This window comes from Cryptococcus neoformans (genome assembly GCF_000091045.1).
Source record: "Cryptococcus neoformans var. neoformans JEC21 chromosome 5 sequence".
NCBI lineage: Eukaryota > Fungi > Basidiomycota > Tremellomycetes > Tremellales > Cryptococcaceae > Cryptococcus > Cryptococcus deneoformans.
Window position 1 is genome coordinate 270001 of NC_006687.1, and position 10000 is coordinate 280000.

The window sequence follows — 10000 nt, forward strand, 5'->3', positions numbered from 1 at the left end:
AAGGCAATATCGGTCGAGCCAATATTATGGTTCTTGAAAAACTTCCTCAGAAAGCGCCCAACCCTATTCAGACCCCTGAGAACGTTCCCAGACTATTCGATTTGATCAAGCCCAAGGATCCTAGGTTCGCGCCTGCTTTCTATAAAGGTTTGGGAAACACATTAGTGGCAAACGACTTGGAGCAGGCACAAAGGATTGGTTTCGGTTCTTCTCAACGGTGGAGGGTTGTCACCCTCGGAGGTCAGCTCATTGACCCTTCTGGTACCATGTCGGGTGGTGGTAACCGAGTCGCCCGAGGTGGCATGTCTTCCAAGTTCAAGGCCGACAAAGTCGCTCCCGAAGTTGTTGTCAAATTGGAAAAGGAGAGCGCTGACGCTGAGGCTGAGCTGCAAAAGCTCCAGGAAGAGAAGAAAGCAATTGAATCCGAGGTTGTGAGCTTGAAGAGGAGATTGCCGGAGATTGAAATGGAGATGGAAAAGATTGAGCTCGATGTCTCAACAGCTACTAAAAGAATTGTTGAGGCTGAGAAGAGATTATCGGAGCTCAAGTACGTTGCCAACTCTTTGGTTTGTCTGAAACTGACAACTGTACTAGATCCCAGAGCAAGCCTGATGCGGGTGACGAAAAACGTATCAAGACTCTCGACGCCGAAATTGCCTCACTCACGAAGGAAACCGACAAACTGCGCGAAAAGTCTTCTTCCATCAATGACGATATCAAGTCTCTCCAAAACAAGATTCTTGAAGTTGGTGGAGTTCGTCTTCGTGCCATTCAGTCAAAGGTCTCGATTACCAAGGGCCTTCTTGATCTTGCCAACGAATCTATTACCAAGGCAGAAGTTGGTCAAGCCAAGGCTGAGAGAGATGTAGAGAAGCTTGAAAGGTCTATTGCGAACAACAACACTACGTTGGAAGAAGTTGTAGAGGAGCTCGAGCTGGTTGAAAGCAACTTAGAAGGCTGCACCGCAGATTTGAACAAGGTCATTGATTCGATTCAACAAGTAAACGACTCGAGTGACGATATCAATGAAGATTTTGAGCAAAGTAAACAACTACTGGAAGAAAAGCAAGCAGGCATCAATGCCTTTAGGGCTTTAGAGGTGGGTTTCTTTTTCACAACACAGAAAAGAGCTAAAGGCATTGTGCAGATGGATTACAAGCAGCAGATTGAAGACAATGCGAGAAAATTGAAAGAGAGCCAGGAAAAGTACCAGTTTTATGAGAGAAAATTGGCGGGTCTAGAACTTGTCTACATTGAGTAAGTATCTAACCCCCTAACTCCAAGGATTGAGCTCACAGCAATGTGTAATGCAGCGAGGATGACGACGAGGAGGATGACGAAGGCGCTGTGGATGAAGAGAAGAAGTTGAATGATGCTGGTGAGGCGAATGAAGAGGATGGAGCGGGTGGAGGGCATGAAGATGAAGAGGCTGCAGAGGCGCCTTCCAGGAAGAAGAAGAAGCAAAACAGCATGGAACTCGAACAGTATTCTCCCGACGAACTGCGGGCTACCAATGAGACGGCATTGAAGGCATACATCGCCGAACTTGAAGGTAAGTCAAAGTGTTTTGTTCCCGCTCTGGGTTGTTGAAACAAGGCTGACATTTGGATCTGCAGATGACGTTAAGAATTCCCGACCGAACCTCAATATTCTCGCCGAGTACCGCAAACGGGAAGCCGAGTTTCTGGACCGAGCAAGAGACCTCGAAACGGTTACAAAGGCTCGAGATGCGGCCAAGGCCCGTTACGACGAGCTGAGAAAGGTCAGGTTGGATGAGTTTATGGCAGGGTTCACAGCTATCACTGCCAAATTGAAGGAAATGTATCAGGCAAGTTTGATTTCTTTGGGACGCGTTGATTCAAGGAGGCTAACGGAAGCAATAGATGATTACGATGGGTGGTAATGCAGAGATTGAGTTGATTGATAGCATGGACCCATTCTCTGAAGGCAAGTCGACGCTGCATTTGGCATATCTAACTTGCTGAATAGGCGTTGTACTGTCCATCATGCCTCCCAAAAAGTCGTGGCGAGCCATTGCCAACCTGTCTGGTGGTGAAAAGACGCTGGCCTCCCTTGCTCTTGTTTTCGCGTTGCACGTCTTCAAGCCTACGCCTCTTTACTTTATGGACGAAATTGATGCAGCGCTGGATTTCAAAAACGTCTCGATTGTGGCCAACTATATCCAATCAAAAACCCAGGCGGCGCAATTGTAAGTCTTGCTGTCATCTGGGTGTCGAGCAAAGCGGGCTAACGAGATTCAGTATTGTCATTTCTTTACGAAATGACATGTTTGAACTTGCGCATCGTCTCGTCGGTATTTACAAAACATCCAACGTGGGTCTTGTCCTGCTTTTGGTCTTGTCATTTTAGAAAAAAAAAGACTGACACATGTGTGCAGTGTACAAAGAGTATTGCGATTGACAACAAGGATCTCCGATTACAAGCCCGGCCGAAGAGACCGCCAGGTGTTCCTCCGACACCGGGTACGTTGAGAGTACCTCTGACGCCTACGCCGCGGAGACGAGCGGAATCACGGGTGGAAGAGGACACTGTCCCGGCTACACCCGGTACTGTCAACGTATAGTCTTGTTTCTTTTGCTTTCTATTTCCTCTGGACTTTTTGGCTTTTACCGTTTCCCGCCCGACTTTGCATCTGTTGTATGGCCCAAAGAATAGATATTAAAGCTATGCATAATTCCCTGATATGGCGAGTATGATGAGAATTGAAATGAGATGGGATGTTTTCTACGTTGGACAATTAGACCCAGTCACGAGGATTTTTCAAAACCTCCATGAGCTTTTCTTCGCGTGTTCCGGACCCTTCCCTGCCCAAGGGGGACATGTATTCCCATCGCGCCGTTTCCGGCAACCTGGCAATGATTAGAAGATGGAAAAAAAAAAGAAAAAAACCCAACTCACGACATCAAGATACTCTCTATCCTCGCGCCGGGGGTGTTCAACCCAAACTTGGTACCTCTATCATAGACCAAGTTGAACTCGACATACCTCCCTCTCCTGAGCTGCTGCCACCTCTTCTCCTCGGGCGTCCAGCTGTCGTTCATGTGCTTGTAGACGATGGGCACGTAGGCGGGGAGGAAGGCGGCGGAAGCGGATTTTACAAATTCGAAAATCTTTTCAGCGCTTGGTCCCTGGGCGCCGTCCGGCGGGGCATGGACGGGGGACGTGGTGGTGAGATCGTCAAAGAAGATGCCGCCGAGACCTCTGCACTCGCCGCGGTGGGTGATGGTGAAATACCTGTCGCACTGCTGCTTAAAGTCGGGCCAGTAGCGCTCGTCGTGCTGGTCGCAGGCGTGCTTGAGCGTCTTGTGGAAATGGACGGCGTCGGCCTCGTCGAGGTAGGACGGGGTGAGGTCGGACCCGCCGCCAAACCACCACGCTTTCGGTTTCCCGGTCTCGGGATCTTCAATCTCAAAGTACCTGTAGTTGAGATGGACGGTGGGCACGTGTGGGTTCCGGGGGTGGATGACGATGCTGAGGCCGGTTGCGAAGAAGGGGACGGTGCCGGTGGGCTCCGGCAGGCTCGGGTGGTCCGGCAGCATGGCCATCTGGGCCTTGGGCGGGAGCTTGCCGTGCACGACGGAGACGTTGATGCCGGCCTTTTCAAAGACGCGTCCGTCGGCGAGGACGCAGGAGGAGCCTTCGCCGCCTTCGGGGCGGATCCAGGCGTCGCGGAGAAAGGTGGGCGGGGCGGGCGACGGGGCGAACTCGTTGGGCGGGGCGGCGGCCTCGATCTGTTCCATCGTGCGGACGATGTGGTCCTGCAGCGACTTGACCCACGTGGCCATGCGGATGCGCATAGGGTTCTGCGGGGGGTTAGCGACGGTGCTGAGAGCGGGGGCTTACCGCTGGGTCGTCGTTTTCGAGGGCGGCGACGGGGTGCCACGGGAGCGCGCGCGTCTCGATGGCGTCGACGGCGGGCACGGCGTCGCAGCGGGCGATGTCCTGGGCGGTGTGAGCAGCTGAGAGAGACGGAGATGGACGCACGTACGTTTCCGCTGCAGCGCCGTGCGAGCTCGAACGCGAGGCCGGCGACGAAGCCGGTGGCGGCGCAGGCGGCGAGGGCGCGGGACGGGCGGGGGGGGCGCGTGGCGTAGAGCCGCGCGGGGGAGGGGGGGAGCGCGCGGGTGAGGGGGGTGAGGCGGGGGGCGATCCTGGGCGGCATACTGGGTGGGGGGGGAAGTCAGACGGAAGGCGCGAATATATACAGCGCGGCGAGGAAATTGCCGGGCGCTGATTTCCCGGCATCGCCCGAGAGCAAGTCCAAATCTCTCACTGCACATGCATACACCATGCTCTCCGCAGCGCTCCGGGTGCTCGCACGCGCAGCAGCGATACAGCGCGCCGAGGCAGCGGCGAGGACAGCGACGGCACACAGCTCCCCCGCCGGAAGCCTCACAGCCCTCGACAGACTCATAGACGCAGCGCCGCATCACCCACCGCCGCCCGCACCCGGCACACACCCCGCCGACAAGGGCCACGGCATATCCCTGCCTCTCAGCTTGAAGCGAGGTTATCGGGGCCCTGTCAAGTATGTCCAGCCTGGACCCAGGCCTAAGCCTGAGACGGTGGAGTCGGTGGAGTCGGTAGAGTCGGTCAGACCGATCGAGACTGTTAAAAGCAGTCCATTGACCGCTATACCCTTGACCAAGCCACTGGGACCAGCAGAACCAGCGGAGCCAGCAGAACCAGCAGAACCAGTGGAACCAACGAGACCAGCGGAAACTGTGAACGCAGCAACTGTAGACGTGGACGCCGATACACCCCCTGCTCAGCCCGTCCCGCCCATCGTCAAACAATTGGAAGCTGCAGCTGAAGCTGAAGCTGAAGCTGCAGAAGACGACGAGGTATGCCGTATTCTACATCTGATCTGGCACAACTAACAACCTATCCATCTACAAGACGCCAGTGATCTTGCGTGCGTCCAGGGTACCTGCTTCCCGCCTCGGCCGCCTCTTCCACTATGGCTGTAAGCTGAACCCCGGCAGCAATGTACAAAGCGGACACTGACGGTCCCTACAGCACTCGCCGCATCACTCTCATGGGGTGCCGCATCAGAATCCATTCGGCGGTCGACCGGCGGAAACAGCAGCGGAAGCGTGTTTATGAGCGATGCGAATATCAGACGGCTCGTCTCTACCCTTGGCCGGATGAGGGGCGCTGCATTAAAGCTGGGCCAATTCATGTCTATCCAAGGTCCGTCCACCCTTCTCCTCGCCGCGCATCACTGACAAGATATCCACAGACAACCACATGCTCCCCCCCGAAATCGAACAGGTCCTGCACCAAGTCCAAGCCCACGCCAACTACATGCCCGACTGGCAGATGGACAAAGTCCTCCGCGACGAGCTCGGCGCCGACTGGCAGGCCAACCTGTTTACCCAGTTTGACCGTACACCGATCGCCTCCGCCTCGATCGGCCAGGTCCATCGCGCCGTCCTCAAAGACGGCAGGCAGGTCGCCGTCAAGATCCAGTTCCCCGGCGTCGCGTCCTCGATCGAATCCGACTTGTCCAACCTCTCCCTCCTCCTCCGCACCTCTGCCCTCTTGCCAAAGGGACTCTATCTGCAAAACACGATCGCAGTCATGCGCAGAGAGCTCGAGGATGAGTGCGATTATATCAGGGAAGCAGCGGCCGGCAAGAAATTCGCACACCTCTTGGCGGGCGATCCGTTCTTCATCGTGCCCCACGTCGTGGACGAGGCCACCACCGGCAAAGTGTTGACGACCGAGTGGATGGATGGGAAACCGTTGAGCCGGGTCAAGAATCTCTCTCAAGAAACGCGTGATCTCGCAAGTCTACTTCTTCCCCTCTAGATGTCGCTAACGACTTTTGGAAACAGATCGGCACCCACATCCTCCGTCTCTGTCTTTGCGAACTCTTCCAATTCCGATTCATGCAAACCGATCCCAACTGGGCAAACTTTTTATTCACCCCCGCCTCTTCCTCCGCCCCGCCCCACATCCAGCTCATCGATTTCGGCGCAAGTAGAGAATATACCAAACAGTTTATGGATGGGTGGTACAGGCTGTTGAAGAGTGCGTTGGAAGGCGATAGGGAGAAGATGCGCGTCGAGAGTTTGAGTTTGGGGTATCTCACTGGGCAAGAGAACGATGTGGGGTTTTTCCCTTTTTTATTTCTCGTGATTTTACTGACACACCTTTAGGAAATGGTCCAGGCACATCTCGACTCCATGGCCCTCGTCGCCTCCCCCTTTGCCCACCACGGCCCATACCCATTCGCCAACCAGACAATCACCGACTCCATCCGCGCACTCATCCCCATCATGCTCAAACACCGTCTCACCCCGCCACCCCAAGAAACGTATTCACTCAATAGGAAACTGAGCGGCGCTTTCCTGATGTGTGCAAAGATGCGGGCGAATGTGGATTGTAGGAAACTTTGGGAAGAGCAAGTGGGGGGTTATAAGCAGGGCTAGCTTTTTTGATTTTTAGATATGGTCTCGCATTATCAGTTAATCGTCTCGGCTTTGCATACGAAAATGGAAAGATTCGCAGATTTCCTGTGCCATCTAACATACTATCCATCTCCTACCCACTTTCAGCGCTCTTTCCAAAAGGCTATGCTACACGAATCTTCACCCTCTTGCCACTCGCTCCTAAAATCACCTTTCGCCATTCAATACTTGATCCACTACTCTTCTCGCTTTTCAAACTTTGCAGCCATCGCACTGACAGATCCTCGTGTCCCATGACCGCTCGTCCCTTGAGCGCCATACTAATCCATCGACCCGTCAGTTTTCATTTTTTTAGGGGCATGGCGATTGAGACTTGCAAAAAAATCAACTCACCTTGCTCGACGGCCTTTCCCCAGCAGACGGTGTAGTCGGCCGACTCGTCCCCCCACCCGCACCCGCACCCGTATGAATACTCGTAGGCCTACTTTTCACCCTCCCCAAACCCTCTCCTTGCCCTACTGAGCCCGCTATGCTCTGAGGCGAATCCGGCCGTTCCGACGTCGACATTGACGTCCCGTGCGCTCGGCCGGGAGCCGGGCGTGGACCTCGAGCCGCACGGGGACCCCGAAGACGAGAGGATTCACCAGACACTCCGCGCTTGAGACCGGCGGCTGAGCCGCCAGACGAGATGACAACGTCTCCTCCATCGGCCGGTGCCGCGGTCGGGGCTTGTTCATTTTCTTGGACTTGCTGGGTGTCTTTTGACAAAAAGGTAGTCGCAGTGGGTGGGATGGGATCTGTCTCGTGGGAAGGGGCCGCGGCGGCGGCGGGAGATGCGATAACGGGCGCAAGATCGGTCTTCCCCTCGGAACGACTGGAGCGGATCGAATTGGCAGAATGGACAGAGGAACGGTGGACAGCAGCAGAGGCGGCGGGAGGAGTAGAAGACTTGGGGTCAGTGTCGGAAGGTGGGATGAACGGCTCATCCTCGTCACTTCCAGCCTCCTCCATCTTCTTCGCCTCAATAGCCGGGCCAAAGCCAAGGGCAGAAACGGGATTAGTCGCAGAGCCAGCAGTCGCCGTCAAAGCAGGTGCAGGACTAGGCGTAGTAGGGACAGCCTGCTGCTGTGACTGGATAGGAGGCAAGTCCTTGCCGCCCCTAGGTGCAGGACTCGTCGCTCTCATCTGCGCTCTCTGCAACTCCAAGAGATGTTGAGGATCAACATCCTTACCAAGACTGCTTCGTGAAACTCTTTGATCAACCAAGGCGGTACGTTTTCTTACAGGCATGGGACGATCAGTCTCCGCCTTCAGTTTCTCAACAAGCGGAGGGAAAAGGGCGGTGTAGTGCCTGATAAGGTCGGCGAGGAACAATGAAGGAGTACGGTCACCGATAGTGAGATCAGTCTCAAATTGTGGACGAAGAATTGCTTGGTGCTCGTGTCAGCTGGCAGTGAAACATCAGGCAAAAAAAACAAAAAGACACTTACTCCTTCCGACCGACAGTGCGAGTTTGGTAGTATATACTTCATCGGGCTCAGCAGACTTTGTCGTATCAATCAAGGTCCTGAAATGCTTGATGACAGCATCCAAAGCAAAGATATGCGATCCGGGCAACCTTCCAAGCACACTCGCCACCGCGCTCGTCATATCCACATCTTGGTCCGCACCCACAGCAGGATATACTGCCTTGGCATCTTCCCAGCCTTCCCAGCCCATCACAGGAGGGTTCAACTCAAGCAAGTAGAGCTTGATCGTCCCAGCGGCGACGGGAGCGTTAAACTTTTTAACAATGCTGATCAAATCATCGACGGGGATTTTAGGGTTGTTGATGGCATTTCGGAGCATATGGGTCTCCATAAGAGGCACCTCATAGATCCATGCTCGGCGTCGCTCTGAGCAAGGTATGAGCATACGGTCTATAACCAACTGAACCAGACTTACCCTCTTCGGAAATCGAGTCATACATCTCCGCCAACGCGCCCAACAGCGCTTCCAGCGCCTCTGGGATTGCCCCCTTTTCCCGCTTTGGTGCATGGACCAGACTCTTCCATCCTCTCTCGCCCGACCATCGCCGAAGGTCTATTCCAAAGTTCACATCAGGCACGTCTGTATCCACACTTTCGTAAACATGCGATTGTGGCCTAAACGGACCAGTCCTGTTTCCTTCGATGAGCGCTTTGATATCGGCCTCGGGGTTGAACGCCTCGACAGAAAGCTCTGTAGACTTTTGAAGGTTGGCAAGTTTGCTAGGGAGTTTGGCAAGCGTGGTCTCGTATTGCTTCAACACCGTCTTGACGGCCGAAAGCCTCTCACGTTCCCATCTCTCCCACAAACGCAAACCCCGCTCAATACGCTCCTCCATCTCCAACCTCTTCTCTTCAGCGCTCCACACTCCTTCTCGATACATTTCATCTGCCTTGTGGGCGTCTCGTCGTAAGCGGACGTGGGGAGGTTCATCACTGTTAGCAAGTGACGCGGGAAGGTAAAGATGGTACTGCTTGAAGATACTGGGGATAGTATTGGTAGCATTGGAAGGAGAGAGAGGGGTAGGTAGTGCAAAAGGTTGGTGTGATACAGTCTCGTGACCGTTGACTTTGAGGATGAAGTATGTGTCGTCACTAGCATCAAATCCTCTACCCACACCGATCCGGCTAAAGTATCCCATCTTGTGAAGCTCATCAGCCGCATCCGCACATCTCTCCCAATCACCCCCGAATGCTTCAACGTTATCCGCTAACCAGTTGACAATCTCCGCACCAGAGACAGTCTTCTCGTAGGTACCTAAAATGGTACTTCGTTGACGGCTGGCAAGAGCGGGATTGGATTTGGTGGATGATGTAGTGGGCGGCTCGGCATTGGGAGCGACGGTTGTGAGTAAGTAAGTATCAAGGCGCTGAAGAATCTCCTTGAGACCTCGCGGAGTGAGAGAAAGGCCAGAAAGGAGGATTGGTGCGACGTTGGGATCGGGTGAGGAGTGTAACTCGTGAGTGGTTGACTCAACACCTGGAAGGGTCGGCTTCCCATGCGGGTCGGTTGGCGGAATGAAGCACTCTTCTCGCGGGCTTCCAGGACTGTCCAAGCTGCCACCACCAACTAGATCTTCCGTCTTCAAGGGGCTTGGAGGGGGTGGGAGCACCTTCCCATCAACAGAAATTGTGTTTAGATGTTTTGAAGGAGACGAGCCAGGAGCACTGGAACCGCTGCTGACAGAGGCAGCCCGGAGCTTTTCCGTGATACGGTCGGCAACCGTGCCAGTACGTCGAAGGTTGGCACCAGACAGCTTGACTTGTGGGAGTTTGGGAGAAGAAGTGTAGTTGTCGGGAGGGGGTGAACGGGAAGTCGCTGGGGCAAACTTGACACTATACAACGGTCAGTATGTTTTTCGCTAGACTGATAAAGCAAAGGCATACTCATCCTCAGCATCATCAGCCGCCCGTGTCTTTGCCAAATATGCCTTTTTGAGCTATGCTTCTCATCAGCCGGTAATCCGAGTCGATCCGTACTCCCCTCCGCTACTCACTTGCTCCAGTTTATGAGCGTCTTTTTCCCAGACACTAACA

The 10000-nt window shown here is 54.3% G+C and overlaps 4 protein-coding genes across 4 annotated transcripts in view; 2 read left to right on the forward strand and 2 right to left on the reverse strand.

Annotated features, from left to right (window-relative positions):
- The window catches only part of CNE00970 (conserved hypothetical protein), a 5582-nt gene extending 2876 nt beyond the window's left edge, over window positions 1-2706 (forward strand). The window contains exons 8-16 of the mRNA XM_571168.2: window positions 1-547; window positions 595-1099; window positions 1148-1257; window positions 1314-1552; window positions 1617-1828; window positions 1884-1947; window positions 1990-2209; window positions 2262-2334; window positions 2399-2706. The exon at window positions 1-547 is cut by the window's left edge and continues 130 nt beyond it. Coding sequence (XP_571168.1) covers window positions 1-547; window positions 595-1099; window positions 1148-1257; window positions 1314-1552; window positions 1617-1828; window positions 1884-1947; window positions 1990-2209; window positions 2262-2334; window positions 2399-2584 — 2156 coding nt within the window. The 3' untranslated portion in view covers window positions 2585-2706. The remainder of the gene's footprint in view (window positions 548-594; window positions 1100-1147; window positions 1258-1313; window positions 1553-1616; window positions 1829-1883; window positions 1948-1989; window positions 2210-2261; window positions 2335-2398) is intronic.
- CNE00980 (coproporphyrinogen oxidase, putative) lies at window positions 2674-4053 on the reverse strand. The gene is made up of 3 exons (XM_024657166.1): window positions 3865-4053; window positions 2920-3824; window positions 2674-2870 (listed from the first exon to the last, which is right to left on the reverse strand). Exons 2-3 carry the CDS (start codon window positions 3816-3818, stop codon window positions 2759-2761), a joined length of 1011 nt encoding a protein of 336 aa, XP_024512975.1. The 5' UTR covers window positions 3819-3824; window positions 3865-4053; the 3' UTR covers window positions 2674-2758.
- Window positions 4054-4267: 214 nt separating this feature from the next.
- CNE00990 (ubiquinone biosynthesis-related protein, putative) lies at window positions 4268-6621 on the forward strand. The gene is made up of 6 exons (XM_570839.2): window positions 4268-4865; window positions 4921-4987; window positions 5041-5214; window positions 5264-5811; window positions 5862-6134; window positions 6186-6621. Exons 1-6 carry the CDS (start codon window positions 4311-4313, stop codon window positions 6456-6458), a joined length of 1890 nt encoding a protein of 629 aa, XP_570839.1. The 5' UTR covers window positions 4268-4310; the 3' UTR covers window positions 6459-6621.
- Window positions 6279-10000, reverse strand: part of CNE01000 (GTPase activating protein, putative) — a 4305-nt gene continuing 583 nt past the window's right edge. Inside the window, exons 3-8 of the mRNA XM_570841.2 lie at window positions 9961-10000; window positions 9851-9903; window positions 8382-9799; window positions 7928-8332; window positions 6831-7867; window positions 6279-6757 (exon numbers count right to left, since the gene is read on the reverse strand). The exon at window positions 9961-10000 is cut by the window's right edge and continues 257 nt beyond it. Of these exons, the coding sequence (XP_570841.1) occupies window positions 6674-6757; window positions 6831-7867; window positions 7928-8332; window positions 8382-9799; window positions 9851-9903; window positions 9961-10000 (3037 nt within the window). The 3' untranslated portion in view covers window positions 6279-6673. The remainder of the gene's footprint in view (window positions 6758-6830; window positions 7868-7927; window positions 8333-8381; window positions 9800-9850; window positions 9904-9960) is intronic.